Here is a 20,862-nt window from a genome sequence, read left to right as displayed (position 1 = left end):
CCTTGTTTCGCAGTGCATCACACTCTACAGAGTGAGGCTGCGGGGAAGGACCCGAAGGGCGCTCTTCGTTACACCCCAACCCCTAGACTAGGATGTTCTTAAACTGCCCAGGAGTTCCTAGAGTTCGATAAGAGGACATCTTTTACAACAAAATGGGCACAGCCTCGGGCTGTGCAGGCAGTTCGTGTGGCTGCGATGCACCCGCATCCCTGAAGGGCAGCGAGCCCGCCTTGAGTATAGTGGTCAGCTCGCGCTTTGGACCAGCGCCCCAAGATTGAATTGAGCTTTCTGCACCGGGATCGCGGGACTCGGGGCGAAGGGGTGGGTGGCGGGAGGCAGAGGGAAGGCTTGTTTTGTTGGGAGATGTGGAAAGTAGGCGCTAGCCTGTTTCGCGGTTTTTTAAGCCCCTTGGCGTGCCCTGACCTGACCAGCAGGGAGTCAACTGCTCTCTGGAATGTTCCTGGAGAAGGTGGGAGACTGCTTCCCAGGGGAGGCCCGTGGGTGCTGGAGGGCACCAGGGGGGTCACGCGGGGAGATGCAGGGCGTGCGCCGGGAGGGGTGCGGGGCAAAGTTGAGCCAGGGCGTGGGGTGCCCATCCTGGGAGGGACAGGGCGTGGTGGGGGCGCATGCTGGGGTGGGGTCTGAGCCGGAGGAACCCAAACCCGGGTGGGGTCGGGGCGTGGAGGACCCATCCTGGGGCGGGGGCGGGGCGGGGCGGGGGCGGGCCCGTCGGGGCGGGGCGGGGGCGGGGCGCGAGACCCCTCCCGCGGACGGAGGCGGGTCTGGGGTGGGGGGACCCCTTCCCGGGGGCGGCGCGGACCGGCCTCGCGGGCTGCACCGCCCGGCTGTCAAGCGCGGGGGGCGGGCGGAGAAAGGGGTGGAGGTGCGAGGGGAGGAGGGCTGGCACCCGAGCGCCGCCGCCGAGTCGGTGCAATAAAAATGCATCCCGGGGCGCTGCCCAGGGGGAAGGACCGGACCGCGGCGCGGCGGCCTGCGGAGGTGGTGCGCGCGGAGGAGGACGCCCCGGAGGCGGCGGCCGGGAAGTGAAAGGTCTCGCCCGGGCCGGCGGGCGGCGGCGGGCGCAGGAGCCCCAGGGCCGCCGGGCCGGCTATGCTCCCCGGGCTCCCGCCGCCCCCGAGCTGCCCCGGCCCCGCCAGGCCGGCGCGCGAGCGTCACCCCGCCGCTCAGTGACCGCGGACTGGAGCCCGGCCCTCGGCGCCTCCCGGCCATGGGGGGCTGCGCGCGGATCCTGCTGCTCTGGGGCTGCTCGGCGGTGGCCGCAGGTGGGTGGTGACGCGCGGCCTCCGCTGGCCGCCTCCGCAGCCGGGCTCTGCGCGGGGCGCAGGGGGCAGAGCTGGGTCCCGGGATGCAGCGAGTGGCCATGTTCCCCTCTCTCCGGGGCTGCGCACTTTCTGATCCTGCTGATACACATCTATGTGCGTGTGTGTGATTTTTTTTTTCCTCCTACTGAGATGCACTTGCCCCTGAGATGATCCGAGATCCCGGGTGCACCCTGCCGGAGGCGCCGCGGCCAGGGCTTCTTTCTTGCTGCAAAACTGCCTTTCCCCTTGGAGAGGGAACAAAGGACCCGGCTCACCATCCCCGGCACTTCATGGCCTGAGGAGCTCCGGGGAGGGGTGGCCCGGCGACCTGGGCGCGCGTGGGCCGGGGCGGCCGCTCCACGAGAGCGATCGCCGACCTCCGCGGCCTCCCGACCCCGCGCGGGGCACCGGGGCGCCAGGTAGGGCCACCCGGGGAGGGCGCGCGCCTTCCCGGGGCAGTGGCCGGAACGCAGCGGGACTGCGGGCCGGGACGCTAGGCGGTGGCCACCGGCTCGCGCCGATCTGGCCGGCCGCCCGGGGGCTGGTACCTGGCCCGGCTCTGCGGGAGGTCGGAGGCGGTCCGCGCCGGGTCCCGGTAACTGGACCAGCGGGCAGGGCGTCGTCAGATGTCCGCTCCCTCCGTCCCGCCCTGGCTTTCTTGGGCTGCCCTAGGCCACCGTCCCCAGATCGCTGTTTCTAAATTCGGGCGCCCTTTCTGCTGCCCGCAGTCCCCCGTGAGAGTCACCTGGTTTCCAGGGAGGCATAAGTGCAGCGGTCTGGGCAAAGGGGAAAGAAAGCGAGAGGCGCTGCCCGCTCTCCCACAGCCTCGCCTCCTTCGGGAAGGGGTGTGTGGTTCAGGCCAGGACGCTTCTCCCCTGCGGTTTCTTCCATTCTTCCTCGGGAAAGTCCAAGCAGCAGAGTCTGCATCCTAAGCCATCAGAGTCGCAGGATCATCCTCTGGCTTAATTCTCCCGGCTTGTACACCCTTCGTGCACTAATGCAGGCTCCTCGGTGGGAAAATGAACTTTAATAAACTTTTCCCTTTTCAAACCATGTTGTGATAAAAAAAAAAAAAATGGGAGCAATCAAGAGGTTGTAAATAAATATTACAGGGTGAGTGTTTCAAGTCAAAAATACTTGTACGGGCAGTATATGATTTTCCCTGAAATGCTTTACAGGTGAGTCATAGCACACTGTGTTTGTGTGATTCTGGCCACAAGCAACTGCTGCCCCAGCTCATCAGAACAATGGCAAATAGAACCCGGGCGTCCTGCACGCTTTCACTGATGTTTAAAAAATAATGCCGGAGGGAGCCCTCTGCTTTGATTGCATGGCGGTGGCAGTCAGTGTGTGCAGGTCTCGGCTTCAGCCAAACTTATCTGGTGCGCTCCGACGCCAGGGTGATAGCAGCTCAGATCTGCTCCCTCTGAACCGAACAAAACTAAACAGAAACATTCAATTTGGGGTTCAGTTTCCTTTTCTTTCTTTTCCTCTGGGCTTTGGCTTTTAAAATAGATGGTTGTACTCAAGGTATGCATGATGGAAATGACAAGTCCTACTTAAAGGATTAGGACATGTGTTTCAGAATGCTAACAAGTGGATCACGCTTGTCATCGTAAGTGATTTTGGAACATTTAAAGCTCATTGGACCTCTGTTTGGGAGCAAGAGTATATTTTGGTACCTAGAATCAAACTCCGCCTCACACTTGCAAGGTGGGCATTTATGCTGCTGAGCTAAATCCCCAGCCCCTAAGAGTATATTTCTTTAAGAAAGAGTTTGGGTTCACAGACAGTGACTAAAGCTGGTGATAAACATCTTCCTGTAAGCAAATGGTGACTACTGTGTAACCTGTCCTAGGCAGACCCACTCAAGAGGCAGAGAGCCTGCAAAATGGGCCCTTCCATCTCTTAGCAGGTTAGAGGTGGACTTTTCTTGGTTATGTTTACTTACTATTACAAATGGATATTGCATGTCCAAGACCCTACAGGCTCCAGCTTTGCCTCCCTAAATGAGGTCCTGCTGTATGTTTGCTAAATTTCTCATACCACGTTTACTATAGAGAACTGATCTCTTTATTACCATAAAAACAGAAAGAAAATAGAATTCTCCATTTCTTACTGAATACATTCTCATAATAATCATGTCAGACAATCAGACAGAAGGACTCAACTTACAAATTAAAGTAGGTTTTTTAAAAAAGTATTTTTGATACAATTTGTGGACTTCAAAAGCATTTCAAAACTAAAGAACATTCATAAGGCAAAGTACTTGAAAATGTTATGCCAATATTCTTCACCCCGATGTGTATGTCTTCTCTCCCTTATCCTTTTTCTCTTATATTTTTTCCTCTTATGTGAATTTTACATCTAAACATAAGAAATAAAATACACATGCCCAATACCGGTCCATGATCGAACATGCTAGAATTTCCCTTTATGGAAAATCTCAAGTTCTTTGCAGATACCTTGACTGGTGTAGGTGGACCAGGTAGAGAGCTAGGAACTTTCTTTCCCCATGGGTTTGTCCTGAATAATGACACTGGCTTTCCCCTCCTTAGGGCTGAGTGGAGTAGCTGGAGCGAGTTCCCGCTGTGAAAAAGCCTGCAACCCTCGCATGGGAAATTTGGCTCTGGGGCGAAAACTCTGGGCAGACAGCACCTGCGGACAGAACGGCACCGAACTGTACTGCTCCTACAGCGAGAATGCCGATCACACTTGCCGGCAGCCCAAGTGCCACAAGTGCAACGCTGCGCACCCTCACCTGGCGCACCTGCCGTCTGCCATGGCAGACTCGTCCTTCAGGTTCCCCCGCACGTGGTGGCAGTCGGCAGAGGATGTGCACAGAGAAAAGATCCAGTTGGACCTGGAAACTGAATTCTACTTCACTCACCTAATTATGGTGTTCAAGTCCCCCAGGCCGGCAGCCATGGTGCTGGACCGGTCCCAGGACTTTGGAAAGACCTGGAAGCCTTACAAGTACTTTGCGACTAACTGCTCAGCTACTTTTGGCCTGGAAGATGATGTTGTCAAGAAGGGCGCCCCCTGCACCTCTAGATACTCTAGTCCTTTCCCGTGCACTGGAGGCGAGGTAAGAGCGTCTGTTTCACGCCGCACAGTGAGTAAAGTGAGGCAGAAAAATGTTACCAGCCCACATTTTTTTAAAGCATGAAGCTATACTTGTAGCAACATGAAGGAAATTAGAATTTTTCATGAGCTTTATTTGTCGTAAATTATTCCTCACCCTTAGCCATGGATGTTTAGTCATTTCCAAGTAGATTGCCCATTGGCTGGGTTTAAGTCAGAATTGTAGGATTCTGAGTTTTTTTCCACTTTGAGAAAGAGTAGACACACATCATCTCTCAGCATTAGAGGATTCAGAGGCTACTGGATTCTTCCGTTAGCAGCCCTGCTAGTTCTGTTTGTGAGGGTGACGTTGCTGAGACAGCCTATTCCTGGAGCCGTGCTGGTATCTTCCTGATACTGCTGACATAAATAGGAAGTAAATAGAAACAAAGCCAACAGTAAAAAAAAAAAAGTCTGTTTGTCAGCAGGATACTTCTGTGTGGCACTGGAGTTTTATCACTAAGATTCCAGAGTGCGGAGCAAACAAATGAAGGTAAGTTTTGTTTTGTTTTGTTTTTTTAAAGACAGAAAGGCTCCTTTTGGGTTCACAGGCACATCTGTTCCAGCTTAGAAACTTGGTTCTATCCTGCATCTAAGATCAGCTCATTCTGCAAAACAGCCTCCTTGGCTACTGGTGCCAATTTCTGTATGGAAGGTTTTCTCTTTGCTTAATATTTTTCTTCCCCCTTATGGGAAACAAGTCTTTTTAATTTGGGAGTACCTAGAGAGGTTTTTAATTTGCAGTACCTAGAGAGGTTCTCCCAGATATGTGAGGTCATTTGCTAAAGGCCAATTAAAAGCAGATTAAGGAGACTGTAACACCTACAATGGGTAGATCAAGAAATAGCAATTCAGAACAAAAAAGAAGACAGGCAGTGTTGTCTTTCTGATTCTGGTGCATATCATGAATGTTAGGATTATTTCCAAAAGATGAAAAATATTTCCAAAAGATGAGAAGTATAAAATAAAAAGCGGCCTTTATTCTGAAAACACGGAGAGAGATGACCGGCACCCCCACCACTGGCGTCCGGCGATCTCTCCGGCGGACACGTGGCGTGGAGGCATGTAAATAGCCTCGGTTTGGGGTGGAACCTAAGGCAGGCATTAGGGATGTACAGGTAGCCCATTGGTCCTAGGTTTGGCACCATATGTAAATTTCCAGGGGCGGGAAGATGGCATCACAGGTAACTTCCTAGGGGCAGGGGAGATAGGGGCTTCCTGCTTCCGGTTGAGGCTTTCCTGGCTACAGTGTCCTGTCTGGGCCAAAACCCTTTCAATGAATATATAGATGACGTGGTTCCTAATGAAGGTGATGTCACATCCTCCTACCTTGAGACACTGAGACATTTGGCAACTTCCAGAAACACTGTGGGGTGAAGAAGGGCGCCACTGACTAGGTAGAAGCCAAGGATGCTACTCAACCTACAACAGTGCATCATAAGGTAGCATTCCCTCCCTACCCCCCACAAAGAATTACCCAGCTCAAAATGTCAATGATACCAAGGCTGAGAAATTGGGAACCTAAGCATTAGGTATACACACAATGCACACGTTAGGATGGCTGCAGATGCTAAGATGCATCCCTGCTAGCAGCCGTTTATGCATTTAATAAGCATCTGTTGAGTTCTTGCTACTTGTCAGGCACTGTACTCAGTGCTGCTAAGTCTCTCTGCGGGTTGGTGGGGAACAGTGCTCACCAGGTACCTGATGAACAGGTTGGTTTGGAAGCCTCTTCCCATTCCCACTGCCACATAGAAATTCCGCCCCATCGTCAGCTACGTGGCCTTCATACACCCTGAAGAGTCCATTAGAAACAGTGCTGCTGGCACCATGGTCCCTACAGTTTGATTAATAACACCTGCCCGTTTGTCCCGTCATGATGGACATTTTTAAAGATACCAGGACAGGAAAGAGAAGAGACAGGTGAGTTAGTCTCATTGCTTCTTTATGTGTAGAACACCGTGTCAGCACAGATGCATGGCTCAAGCACACAGATTGCTCTGGAATTGACCCATGAAGTTCTGTCTGCTGCCTGCATCTCATTGCTACCAGTTGTGTGCAGCTAGGAAGCAGTTTCAGTAGGCAGATGACAGCCACCCTCGCTTGGCAAGCATCACATTGAATTTTTAATAACAGTCCAGAGATTAATTAACAATGATGAAAGTAACACTTTAACCTATAGCAGATGCAAAAATCTGTCTTCTTTAAATGACTTACTGTCATCAGTGCTTACATCCAATTCTGAACAAACAGAAACTAAACTTTAGTTCACATCAAGTACAACTTAGACTCCCCAGAGCATTATTTGCAAGTGTATGTTAGTCCATTGTAGAATTTCCTTCCTTCAGAAAACAGAGAGGTTTGAGAACTAATCTCTTCCTTCTGAAGAGTGCCTCGCCCACGCTAGCCAAGCACTTTCCACCACCCACTCTAGAGGAGCACTTTGCAAACCAGAGTGGAACCTGCTACCCAGACTTCCTAGACTGGTAGACAGTTTCAAAGACAAGGGTATGGTTATATCCTAAACATGATCTCCTATGCTAGAGACAAGATTCAGAGCTAAGTGGTTCATAGCTAAGCTGATTTGCCCAGAAACACATGGTGTTATGGTTTATGTTCAGATGGACATCCCTGCCTAAGCCTCATGCAATGGTGGATGCAGCCAAATCTAGCATTTGTGATCCGTTCGTTGTCTAGCCCACAGATTGGTGGTATGAGTGCTATACCCACCCAGAGGTGGAGCCAGCATGAGGAAGGAGGGCAGGAGGAAGGTATGTCTCACTCTCTTGCTGGGTTTGCTCTTGCTGCGAAGGTGGCTATGAATGGCTTCCCTGCCAGGCCACCTTGGTGATTGGAGGCAGCTGAATATGGACTAAAACCCCAAAACTGTAAGAAATAAACCTTCCCTCACTTCACTTTGTCTCAACATCAAGAGAAAAGTAACAAGACACATGGTGAGCTCCGTGAGGACTAGTTCCAAGTTTTCCAACCTGGAGTCTGATATTTATTCCATGAAACTCAGTTCTCCCTTTGTGATGGATCCCCTGGAACTTCTGACGGAAAGCGCTGTGCCTGCCTTCCACTTGCCTCATCTTTCAAAGCCATTTGCTGCAGCTCATTCGGGTATAATGTAAAGAAGGAAAAGGATCTGCCCCGCAGGATTCTCCTGAGAAGCTGCATCGATGGCCACCTAGGATTAAAGAGTTCAGTCATCAGGTTAGGCTGGAAACACTGACTGGTGACGGTCTGTTTTCTGTTGCCCAGGGGAAGTTTATTCAGCTCGTAGTTCTGGAGGCTGGGAGGCCCAGGAGCGTGGAGCAAGGATCTGCTCCGTGTCTGGTGAGGACTTCATTGCTGCATCCTATGGTCGCAAGGGTATCTCCTGACAGAGGGTGTCATTTCCTGCACAGCATTAAAGCCATCATCCTCCCAAAGTGGTCACCTCCAGACATCATGAGCAGATTCATCTGGAGATGAAGTTTGTAACACACAAACTTTGTTGTTTTGCTTTTGGGCTTTTGTTTGTTTCAGATAGGATCTCACTATGTGGCCCAACCTCACAGACATCCTCCTGCCTCAGCCTCCCAAGTGCTGTCATTACAGGTGCGTGCCACAACAACCAGCCAACACGTGAACTTTTAGAGGACACATTCAAACCATAGTGACCAGGTTTAACAAAGTTGGACATTTATAAATTACAAATGGACTCGTTATTCACTGTACACCCCAGTAGGAGAAATAGGCGGTGTCATTGCCAAACTTACTGGCCATGGGGCTGTCTTTTTGCAGACTCTCATTATCCTCTTTCAGGACCCTGCAGATCCACAAAGCGCAAAGTAGAAAAGGCTGGGGTGGAGCCAGCAAGTGCTCCCAAAGCCCTGGTGCCAGACATAAATAGTTCTGGGGCTCAGCAAGGTTGATTTCAAGATTCTCTGTCCTTTGGAGGCTTAGTCGTTTATTTTGGAAGAGTAGATAATAATAACCTTGCAGCTAAAGGTGATGGATTAATTACCCTCTTTTGGGATGCAAAGACATACTCTCAGATCACCTCAGAGAACAGAAAACAAAGGCAAGTGGAGGAGACTCAGCTAGCTATTTTAGGCCCCACACAGTCAGGCCTCACGGAGCTCGAATTTGGATCAGCACCATTTGGGAAGCAACATCTGCTCAGTGACCCAAAGCAACTGTCCAGTGGTGCAGACAGCCTCTTCGTAGAAGGGAGAATCACTTGTTCTACAAGTTGGACAGCAATCAACCAAGCCACAGAGTCATTTCCGGGGCTTGACAGATACCTACAGCACACAGAGGGGGAGCTGTAAAGTCAGAGACAGTGGTTAGGAAAGCCAAGAACCCAGGGAGTAGCTGGGTCCCTGAGCAACCCTCGAACAGATGGGATTGTTCCAAAGGGTAAGGTTGTGTCGGGTGTTTACTTCTGTATCTCCAGAATTTACTACATTCCTTGGCTCACATAAGCTGTCAAGAAATCTATAACTGAGTGGATGCACAGAATGGATGGGTGGATGATCTAACAAACAGAGATTGGGTATGAGAAGATCCTTAAATGGCAGAAGGAGAAATGATTAAGCCTTAGGCAGGAGACAATCTGAAATTCTGATTAACATAGAAACACTGAGCTAGCAGTCATAAGAGATAAGTTATGGTATGGGGTAAGTAGTCAAGGATCTTAAATAATGTTTATTTATCCATTCATTAAAATAATTTTTCAGCTATTCTGTGTCAGATCCCATGCCAGGTACTAGGGAGATAGCAGCGAACTAAACATACAAAATTCTGTCCTCATGAAACTTAGATTCTAAGTGGAGAGGCAAGAAAAGAATAGAGAGAGGTGGAGAGAGGAGAGAGAGAGAGAGAGAACACAAATGAAGAAGATGCACAGTGGATCACCGTGGTAAATACCAATACAACAGGGCTGTGGGCAGAGAATACCAGCACTAAAGGATGGGCTGTTATTAAAGCAGATTGAAGGATTTGTGTCTGATAGGATGGACCACAAGAACTTTGAGTTCTAGAGTGTTTTTATCAGCAAACAATATCTGCGATGAAGTGTATATTTCCTACAAACTGTAGGTATAGTAAAATGAAGTTGAGTATTAATTAATGACATACGTCAATCAAAACCCAGTTTTATTGTGTTTACTAGTCAATCCAAAGCTGTTTTGCTAGTGTTTCTTAGGACGAGAGCATCTGAAAAGCAATCTAAATGGAAAAGAACATTACACCTGAGTTCTCTGAAGTCTAAGAGAAGTGTGGGTGGCTTGTCTAGAAGCACTCAGCTCACATCTGTGCTTCCTGACTTCTAGTCCAGTGCCACTTCCGTTAGACACACTAAGTTGAAATTCTTTGTGCCAAGTCAGACAGTGTAAAAGATAGAAAAACTGTGTACGTTCCTTTCTTTCAAAACCCTTACAATCAACTAAGAGTACACATGAGAATTTATGGAATTATTCACTAAATAATATGCGATGGTACATGACTAATCGCCCCAATTACTGTGCAGATGAAAAGACCTTCCGTGTCCAGGCATCGACTTGTCCCTTCAGGTCACTGAGAGTATTGTGTGTCAGTCACTCCCTGATGATAATCAGCGCAGTACAAGTGGGCAGAAAACAGTAAATAACTTCATTGGGTTTTCCAGCTATTTATGTTTCTATGTTAAGCTATATTTAGAATTTTTACAAATAAAAAACAGTGTAGGAGCAGTAATGCTTTCTAAGCGGTACTCTTTGGTTAGTTACTTGTTTTCTTCTAGTGCTGAAATCTGCTCATGGCTACTCTGCAGCTGTGGTCCTCAGTCATGACTGTCACCAAGTGTCACCAGATGTGTACCAAGCCTTCCCGAGACTGCTCTGTTAAGTGTACCACACCCCTTAGCCTCATTAGAGCCTCGTTAGTAGGACAACAACATTAACACCACTTACAGACCAAAAAACGGAGACTTAGTAAGTCAAAAATCACTCAGGCAGAGTCAGCTCAGTGACAGACTAAGCTAGCCAGGCTGTGGTGATTAACTCTCCTTGAAGCTGGTTGTACAGTTGAGCTTTATTACAACTTCAAAATATAAGAAAGGAAAAATTGAGCCAAATTGCTAGAGTGATTGTTAGGAATTGTCTACAACTCACAGTTTAGTGGAAAATTTGTAATAGGTAATATACTTGCATGCACTTTGCCTGATAAAACTAGTGGATTTTTTTACATTAGATAAAAAATTATAACAAGCTGGGTATGGTGGCTCACATCTGTAATCCCAGCACTCGGGAGGTTGAGGCAGGAGGATGGTTGCAAATTCAAGACCAGCCTGGGCTACAAAGTGAGCTCAAGGCCAGCTTGTACTGCACAGTGAAACCCTCTCTCAAAAAGATCAAAAAAAGTTATAACAATTATAACAAGCAACTATTTGTGTTTATTGCTACGTAAGATCATTCAAAATAAGAGATGGGAATGAATATACAGTTCTTCGGTACCATTTAGCATGCTTTTTGGTTGTTCAGTTTTTTCAGGAAGGGGAATACTTTTTATCTAGCTAGTGACTACCTCAAGGAGTTTTTCTAAGTTAGTCATCTAATGTATTAATGGGTCATCATGAAGCATAGTCTTAGCCCTAATTTTGTTGAATTTACTTGAAAATAAAACATTGTATATATTTATGTAATTTGATTATACATGCCCTAGACCTGGTCCATCCTTTAGGCATGGAATTATAGATTTCTGACAGCATGTTTCCAAACTATGATTTTAAAGAAAATGGACAGAGCAGCGATCAGTTAAAATTATTTAAAGAAGCTACATAAAAGTGAGAACAAACCCAGATACTCATTCAGTAAATGATCTGATTTATTTCAAAGGATTTATTTTTTTTTTTCATCCAGAACAAATGGTTTCTGGCTATTTTTTAAAAGCTTATTTAGCATCTGTTTGCTTTGCATTTGTTCTATTTGTGGTTCAGAAACTTTGAGAGATCAGATTATAAAGCACGGCATTATCATAATTACTGATTGAAAAATGGAGGCCCACAGAGAAGAAAGAGAGGGACGGGCACCCAGGCAGATGCAAAGACAGATGTGGTTGTCATACGAGGAGACTCCGAGGAGCAGAGAACTCTAGGACCCACTGAGGAGGTCGGAGGACTTGAGGTGCTTAGAATTTAAGGAAAATGACTCACATCAGGAAGTAGAGGAGCACTCACTTCTGATCAGGAATCAGGAGTGTTCGCTGGGGACAATTTGTCCCTCCTCTGTGCTCCATGCCACATAGGCATAGCTGTTACATCGCGTCCCTGTCTCTTTTACTCCCATAGAGTTGGCTCTTGAAGAACATTGTCTTATCGATCCTTGTGCTTGCTCTGTGGCTCCCAGCACTTAGCCTCTGCACCCCACACAGAACTCCACGAGGAGTAAATGTCCAAAATACATTCACTGCACTGAATCCCAAAGAAAGTCACTATGAAACAGTGATACGGTGTTTGTTACCTGCGTTGAATGTACCCATCTCCCTAAACACCAATCCTTTCAATTTTTCTTTCTATACATATTTGTAAGATGCCTCCTGTGTGCCAGGAGTTGGAGATATGGAACAAAAGTAAAAAATTCCTGCCCTTGTGTTTGCCTTTGAAATGTAAGATGCAAATAAGGAAAATACGTAGATTGTTCAGGTAGTGATCAATTCAAAAAATAAAGCAAGGAAAGGGATGCAGATGTGGACAAGGAGGGTAGTGTGTAGATGCGGCTCCTAAGAAAAGCCTCAGCAAGACTTTGAAATGAAGGTCCTGAGCTAAGGAAAGGAACAGTGAGCCGTGCAGCGCAGGTACATAAGGAGCACAGTCCCTGAGCAGCTCTGCCTGGGACCTTCAGGACAGCAAGGAATGGAACTGAAGCCCGCAGGTCACCAGGCAGCTGAACTTGTGAGACCTGAGATAGGATGGGGAAGCGTGCAAATCATGAGATGACCCGCAGATCAGTTCAAATTGAATATTTTAGCATCCTTGATTACTTTTAAAGTAATCTGGACCATTCGTTAATCTGGGCTTACCTACCACATCATTAGTTTTTACTCTGAGTGGTGGAAGCCGTTGGGTTTTTAAGCAGAGTGATATAATCTACTTTAAATCGGATCACTCTGGCTTATGCATTAAGAGAAGAGCAAAGAGGGAGGGAATGTGAGGGAAGCAGCTTTTAGGATGCTGCTGCAGTAATTCAGGCTTGATCTGGTGGTGGCGTGTGGACAGAGGTGGCCGTGGAAATCGAGACAGTGGTTTGATTCTGAATCTCTTTTCTATAAAAAGCCAAGGGTAATGGGGTCCAAGTTTAATCCCCTCTGACCTCAGTTCTCAGACCTTCCTCTTTTTCATCCACACCCACTCTCTTGATGATCTCATCCAGTTTCAGAGCTTTAAATATCATCTGTACCCTGATGACTCCTAAATTTATGGGTGTGATCCAGACTTCCTGAACTCTAACCCCACAGATCCGACTTCCTTCTCAGCATCTCCACTTGGATGACTAATAGGCAACAGAACGAAGAGAGGGAGACAGAAGCAAGGATGTCTGCAGCTTGGGCACCTGGAGGAGCAGGGTCACCACTGGCTGAGGTGAAGAAGCCCCCAGGGAGGCAGATCTGGGGAGGACACCAGGAGCTCGGCTTGGACATGTTGAGTTTGAGCTGCCTGTGAGTCATCCAAGAGGAGATACACAGGAGCAAGTTGGATCTGTGGACTTAGGGTTCAGAGAAGTCTGGACTACATACATAACTTAGGGAGTGGCCAGTGTGGAGAGGATGTTTAAAACTGCAAAAATGGGTGAGATCAGCGTGGGAGTGGATGTGGGTGTGGACTTCTGTCCACAGAAGAGGAAGGAAGGCTGGAGGCCTGAGGTTAGAGGGGATTAAACTTTGTCCACTGATGCTGTCATTGCTGAAAACACTTTCAGACTCCCAAGGAACCTCAAAAACCCGTCTGACTCACTTAGGGGGCCAGCTATTCATTAAGCCACAACGCAAGTCAGGTACTCCTGAGATCGTTGCCTTGGTCAGCATGGTGGGTGTAAATCCTAAAATGCCAAGTGAGTGGGAAGTTGAAAGGAGAAACTTTGGTTTTTTGAAAGAGGAACCAAAACAAACAGACGCAGGAAAAACACTAACCATAGAAGCGATGGAAGAAAATGGAAGGGGAGCGATGATTAGGGTGCTGTCCTGGGAAGGAAAGAAATCTTTGAAAATTCCATGCTAAAAAGAATGCCGATGTTGGGGGCCCTCTGATTTTGAGGGTCTCATACTCAACGTCATCTTGACTCATCTGGTTTCTCATTCTTTTCTAATTTTCAAAACTTTGGAAGTAATTCATTAGAATGTCTCAAACCATCACACTTTGGAGGAAAAGTTGGACCATAGAATTACATACATTCTTCTGCTTAATCTGATTTCCAGAATGTGATGTGGAGACCATCTATCAAAAGCGTAGAGTTCGTGGACAACTAATCCCATTTTAGCAAAAGCATTTATATTTTCACAGTCTCGATTTGCTTGCATAATTTTTTAAACATCCTTGTTAATGTTTTAATTAATACTGAATATATTAATGCTGAGTTGTCCTGTTAAGGGGGAGAATAGAAACAGATCTCTACAGTTTCTGTATTGGATCCTTTGCATGCATGTCTTTTATCTCTGAGACAGAAATTCTTTTCCTAGATGATTTCTTTTTTGCTAGTGAGCAAAAAAGCAAAATGGTACCCCTCTGCCTGGGTTATTTGTCTTCTCTCATTAATCTAACCAGAAGCATAGAAGTCTCAGCTATGTTTGCTGACATTGCTTTACACTGCATAAGCAAAGTTCCTAGGGTGCAAAATAATTATGAAAAATATGTAAATGTTTTCTACATGACCTCATGCTCATTTGTGCAAATATTGTGTCTTTTGGCTGCTATTGAAAAGGGCTTCTCTGTTTGAAAACTGAAGTGAAGAGACAAAATGTGGTCAACTTTCTCGCACTGTTTAGTGCTGGTGCCGAAATTTTTCTCATACTCTATGTTCCAATAAACATACCCATAAGCCTTCCCGGCTCCAAATAAAAAGTAAAGCAGGACGAGGGGGTAGCTCAGCAGGACAGCATGCCCTGGTAACAAAACAGAAACCCAACAAAAGCTAGACTGTGGCTGGTGGTGCCTGCCTATAATCCTAGCTTCTAGGGAGGCTGAGGCAGAAGGTTCACAAATTTAAAGGCAGCCTGGACATTTAGGAACACCCTGACTCGAAAAAGTGTAGTGAAGTACTGGCGCTCCCTGAGTTCTATCCCCAGCACTGAAAAACAAACAAACCAAAAGAAAAAAGAAAAAAACTAGGGTAAGTGGCAGCCATCAAGCGCAGGACGTGTCAGAAGAGCCAGGAACTCATCTTTATTGTCACCGGGCCAGCGCGCCCACAGCACTGCAAAACTCACCCTTTGGCAACAACTGCTTCTCTGCTAATTATCAGGGTTTAGAAAAAGTGGGTCCCTCCGGAGGAAGGAGAGGAAGGGGGTTTTATGTGCAACCTGCAAAAATAAATCAATAAACAGTGGACCGACACCCTCATTCCCCACTGTCCCCTCCCATGGACTCTGTTACTTCTGGCTGTCTTTCTTTCTGATTTTCACTTCCCTCGAAGCGTCTAGTTACGTCACAGTAGACCACTTATTTTATCTCTCCGCTGGCTCCTATTTGTCTGCAAAAATAGACACGATACGAAGCCTGCCCCCGCGATTTTCCCTCTGGAGTCTCTATCAGTTTTCAGGCCGTAGTCCTCTGGTCTTTCTGCAACACCCTGACCCTAGATCAGCACAGTTTGCCTTCTTGCTCCTAAACTCTGCTGGGGGAAACAATAGCACATTGTCCTGGGAGGTGACACCTCTACAGATGTGTGTTTTCTCCTCTCCTGTCGGCCCTCAGACTTCCCGAAAATCCTTCTTCAGCTCTTTCATTCCTTGGTGACTCTACTCTCCTGTCTCTAAGACCCCTCTTTAAACCCCTGACTCACTCGCAGCCAAAAAAGCTAGACTCTCACAAACGTCTTTGACAGAGAAAATAAAACCCATAAGAATGGCATCTATGCCTCACCCAGAAAGACCCACTGAGGCAAAAAGCTGAGCATCAACTGCAAATACTCGGCAAGTCCTGTCCCTCTGAGAGCTGTCCTCTGGAGGCTCTCTTGAGAGACTCCACTCTCCGGCCATTTGGTGGAAGGCTGACTATCTTGCATCTGTACCGTCCCTGCAGTGTGCTCCTGAGATGTTCTTTCTTCTGTCTCACTTGCTCCCCAATCTGTTGTCTATACTGCGCTTGGGAGAGTCTTTTTAGAATGCAGAATGTCACTTCCTGGCTTACACGGCTTAGAACCCTTCAGTGACTCCCTGTCATCTGATAATTTCATCCCATTCTTAAGGTAACAGGCCAGGCCAGTGGTGACGAACCTACGCACACGTGTTACTGTTTTTCTTTTAAGACAAAAGATGCTAAAGTCGGAGCTGTCTTTTATAAATGAATCGACATTCAGGTTTAGTTACAGTATTGGTACTTTGTGATAAATAAGTGGGTTTTGGGTTGCAGTTTGGCACTGAGTCTCTAAAAGCTTTGTCATCACTGGGCTGGGCCCTGACTAAACATTCCCTGGTTTATTTCTATTACTGCCTCCAACACTGAGGCCTCCAGCTGTGTCTCAGGAATTGCTTTATCACTCCAAGGAGCAATGTCTTGCCCTCTGACATGTTTCCTTGACTAGAACAGTTCTTCTGATCTTCCCTCAGTCACACCTCCCATTCACTTAGAGCTGTTCGTGCAAATATTTTGCATGCATGCACGGGTGGATGGATGGATGGATGGGTGGATGGGTGGATGGGTGGATGGATGGGTGGGTGGATGGATGGATGGATGGATGGATGGATGGATGGAAGGATGGGTGGATGGGTGGGTGGATGGGTGGATGGATGGATGGATGGATGGATGGATGGATGGATGGATAGGTGGATGGATGGGTAGATGGATGGATGGATGGATGGATGGATGGAAGGATGGGAGGATGGGTGGGTGGATGGATGGATTGATGGATGGATGGGTGGATGGCTGGATGGGTGGATGGGTGGATGGATGGGTGGATGGGTGGGTGGATGGATGGATGGATGGATGGATGGATGGGTGGATGGGTGGATGGGTGGATGGATGGGTGGGTGGATAGGTGGGTGGATGAGTGGGTGGATGGATGGATGGATGGATGGATGGATGGATGGATGGATGGGTGGATGGGTGGGTGGATGGGTGGGTGGATGGGTGGGTGGATGGATGGATGGATGGATGGATGGATGGATGGATGGGTGGATGGATGGGTGGGTGGATGGGTGGGTGGATGGGTGGGTGGATGGATGGATGGATGGATGGATGGATGGATGGGAGGATGGGTGGGTGGATGGATGGATTGATGGATGGATGGGTGGATGGGTGGATGGGTGGGTGGATGGGTGGATGGATGGATGGATGGATGGATGGATGGATGGATGGGTGGATGGATGGATGGGTGGATGGATGGATGGATGGATGGATGGGTGGATGGGTGGGTGGATGGATGGATGGATGGGTGGGTGGATGATTGGGTGGGTGGTAAGTGGATGGATGGATAGATACATAGCTAGATGATAGGTAAATGGATGGATAGACAGATAGATAGATAATTCCTATTCACACTTAAGAACTTTGCTTAAACTTCACCTCTAACCAAAATCTAAGGTTCGGTGCCCTGTACATGTGTGTCACATAAGTGCATCTGTAGTTCCCTACCTTTATTTCCATCACAGCATTCATCCTGTTCTGTGAGCTCCTTGATGTAGCGCAGACCACACCTTGAGAAACACTACCTTAAATTCTAACATTCTAGCCAATGCGCTCACATGAATGAGCTCTGAGGCCTTGTTAATATTACCGATGACAGCTTTTCATTGTGTTTTGTGATTTAAAGACCTTTCATTGCAGGCACATTGATCAGGATGTCTGGGAGATGACCTGCTGGGCATCTCCCTGGCTGGCCATTTGGGAGGGCAGCTCCTCAGGCTCATGGTCAATGTGTATAAGAGGTCATGTGTCCCATTGCCTGTGAACCCAGACCCTAGGCTCTGCCTTAATCTGCAGAGACCTGGCACAGGGGGCTCCCATCTGGATAGGAGGTGCATCTGTCACCACTTCTTAGAACACAGTGCGAGGTGCACATAAAGGCTCACTGGGGGTAGGGGGTAATTTGTCCTCAGTGTCACTCAAAATGGTGGGAAAGGGAACCTGTCCTCTTGCAATGTTGCCAGCCGAGCTCCTCGTCACAGTGCTGTGTTGGCTGCAAGGTTGGTGGTTCTGTGATTGTGAAAAATAGTCACCTCGTGACAAGGTCTATGAACAAGCTTCTGTAGCTGTTTGGTTCACTTGGATAAACTACTACACTTCTTACTCTCTCCCAGAGAACTTATATTTCAAGTAAGCCAAGTCCAACTCACCTGCCTTTCTAGAGCTGGAATGAGAAACTAGTTAGGGAGAAACTTTTGCTAGAGAAAGTGGTTTGGGTGTCAGATTTTTTTTTTTTTTTTTTTGTCAAAACAAATTGCAACTCTTTTGCAAAAACAAAAACGAAAATTTGGGTCTAATTGGGACTTTTAAATGGCTTAAAAATGAATAATAATTGAAAAATGGAACAGATGATTCTGTGGGAAAGTGTACTCAGTGAAGCAGAGGCTGGAGACCGTGGCAGGCTGCGCACTGGGGGAGAGCTTGGAGGGGTGGCTGAGCAAGGCTGGCCTTGGAGGCTCCGGGGCTTCTGTCTCTTCCTTTGGACTTGTCTTTGTGGGCAGTGGAATGCGTCCAGAGTCCTGAGTAGGGGCAACATAATCAGAGCTGTTAAGAAGGAAAACAGGGCATAGTGTGAAAGACCACTGAGCAAAATTTAGGAGATCAAATCTAACAGTGATAATGCGAATTATTCTTTTCAAAAAGCCAGCTGTGCTGCTGCCAGAGAGGTGTGACTTATCAGCTATTCATGTAAGAAAAAGACCTCAGAGTTTTAGTTGTCTGTGATTTCAATGCGAGTCAACCGTATCACAACTGCCAAAAAGAGTGAATTCAGTCCTAGGCCCTGTGAGCAGAAGAGCAGTGTTCTCAACAAAGGGGAGAATAGACCTTCTGTCCCCTTTTCTAGTGCACGCATAGCTAGAATACTGTGCTCAGGTCAAGACGCTCCTGTTTAGAGCAGCTGAGTGGGGCTGGAGAGATCAGTCAGGAACCTGGTTGGTTATATAATGAACAATTAACTCAGGATATTTCGCCTATGAGAGGATTTATGGATGTTCAGGAATTGCTAGCATTCTTCAGATGTTTGAAGAGGGATTAAATGGACTCTGATGCCTTCCAAAGGCAAGAGTCTGACCAAAGGAAGACTTTCTAGAAATCCAGATGCAGCCAAAGGCAGAGTGAGCTCTCTCCAGTTGACCACTCCATGAAATGTTTCAGCAAAGGCCAAATAATCCGGTGAGCAGCAGTGTTCTAGAGAAAGTTCACACACAGAATCAGAAGCTTGTGTCAAGACCCCTTTCATGCCAGCTCTAAATATACAAGTTGTGACTAAAGAAAAGCCTTTCCAGGCTGGGGATTTAGCTCAGTGGCACAGCACCTGCATGGCAATCTCAAGGTCCTGAGTTCAATTTCCAGTACCAAAAAAAAGAAAGCTAGGTAGATAGATGATTGATAGATAGACAGATAGATAGATAGAAAGTCCACTAACCAGAGGGCTTGTGTTAGGCATTGTCTAACCCGATCAGCAATTCCTCCTGCTGGCCACGCAGGCACCCTCACTTTGCAGCTGACTAGTTGGGGGGATCTTATTCTTGCTATCTCAAAAGGAGCTGCCCTTCCTCTCAACCATTAAACATAAAGAAGATCCTTCACTGCCTGAGGAAGAAAAGGTGGGAGGGAAAGGCGATGAGTCCCTAGTCCCTCTTTGTATTAATGGGTGGCGGTTTAATCTTGGTATTGTGATATTGCCAGATGGACAGTGCAGTGTGGGTGGAGGAGTCGGAGCCTCACATCTGTTTCATTCTCAGGCTTTGCCAGCTCGGACTCTTGCGTGCCTTCCCTGCTTCCACTGATACTGCCCCAGTTCCCTTGAACTCCCTGTATACCCAAATGGCTCTTTATTCTAGGATCTTCATTTTTAAATTGGCTCAGCGTGAGAAAGACTGGGATAAGACATGGATAAAAGTGTTCTATAAATACTAACTACTAGCAATAAAATCCCACTGCATTATTAGAGAAAGGACACTTTGGGCTGGTCATTCTGAAGATACCTGGGTACCCATGACATGTGTCGCATTCTCTCAGGCTCTGGGGATACAGGAATTAAAAAAAAAAAATGGAAACTGGCCTACATTTCTAGAACACAAGCCAGTTGTAAACTAGAAGCTTCTTGTGCTAACTTTGGTCATCTGTCACTGTCAGCAGTAGTGCTGAGGGCCTATCTTTTTAACGTAGCACTTTTAGACAGGCATTTAGCTATCAATCTTGGTCATTTAATAGCAGATAAAAAGAACATAAAGAATTATACTCTTTTTTTTATTAAAGCAGTAGCCCTACCACCTTCCTAGCCAAACAGTAACAGTGGGAAGTGTTAGATTTAGAGAATGAACAAATTAGGTGTGAAAGCATAATTCATGTGGCGTCAATCTATATTTAGTTCCACCTGTCTGTTGTGACTTCTTAAATTCCTTTAAAATTATACTATGAACGTCAAGTACAAGATAAGGAATTACGGTCTTAAGGATATTTTTAGATGGCAATGTTATGATAAAAGTATGAGTTTAAAGTGAGTCTTATCAAAGCTGAAAGAAATGTATCCACCTACACCTCGCTGGCATTTCAGCCTCCTGAAGGAATTTCCAAGTTGTTCTGTTAAGAGCTTGCTCTGTAGTGAACTCAGGTTCATATCCCTCTTCTCAGTCCCTTCTCTGGACTTTTCTTTATTCCTTTAAGGACAGACACATTTTGTAATTTTACATGGCAGATTTGTTAAGGTTAATTCCTGGGTGTGGTGGTGCACGCTGTAATCCCAGCTCTCCGGAGCTTCAGCAAGAGGATTGCAAGTTCAAGGCCAGCCAGGCGACACAGTGAGTCTGAGACCAACCTAGGCTACACAGCCAGACACGTCAAACAAACCCACAAAACACTTAATGGACTTTTACAGTAATATAGTGTTAAAGATCTCAATGAAATCTTATTCAAGCTATTTAAATTAGCGAGTTACAACCTGTTGAAAAGATGATCAGTGTGCAGTTCTCACTGTATAAGAACTCACGTTCCCTTCCAAGTGTGGCCGCCTTTCTGCCTGTTATCTACATACACATCCCCCACCCAAAA

At 47.1% G+C, this 20,862-nt stretch overlaps 1 protein-coding gene across 1 annotated transcript in view; it reads left to right on the top strand.

The window, feature by feature from the left end:
- The first annotated feature begins 895 nt into the window (after positions 1-895).
- The window catches only part of Ntn4 (netrin 4), a 102,106-nt gene continuing 82,139 nt past the window's right edge, over positions 896-20,862 (top strand). The window contains exons 1-2 of the mRNA XM_063255333.1: positions 896-1,283; positions 3,881-4,410. Of these exons, the coding sequence (XP_063111403.1) occupies positions 1,229-1,283; positions 3,881-4,410 (585 nt within the window). The 5' untranslated portion in view covers positions 896-1,228. The remainder of the gene's footprint in view (positions 1,284-3,880; positions 4,411-20,862) is intronic.

This window comes from Cavia porcellus, unplaced genomic scaffold (assembly GCF_034190915.1).
Source record: "Cavia porcellus strain 051 isolate PalLab524CR breed Dunkin Hartley unplaced genomic scaffold, mCavPor4.1 scaffold_8, whole genome shotgun sequence".
NCBI lineage: Eukaryota > Metazoa > Chordata > Mammalia > Rodentia > Caviidae > Cavia > Cavia porcellus.
The sequence above is the reverse complement of the archived record's forward strand: the minus strand, read 5'-3'. Positions and strand labels throughout refer to the sequence as shown.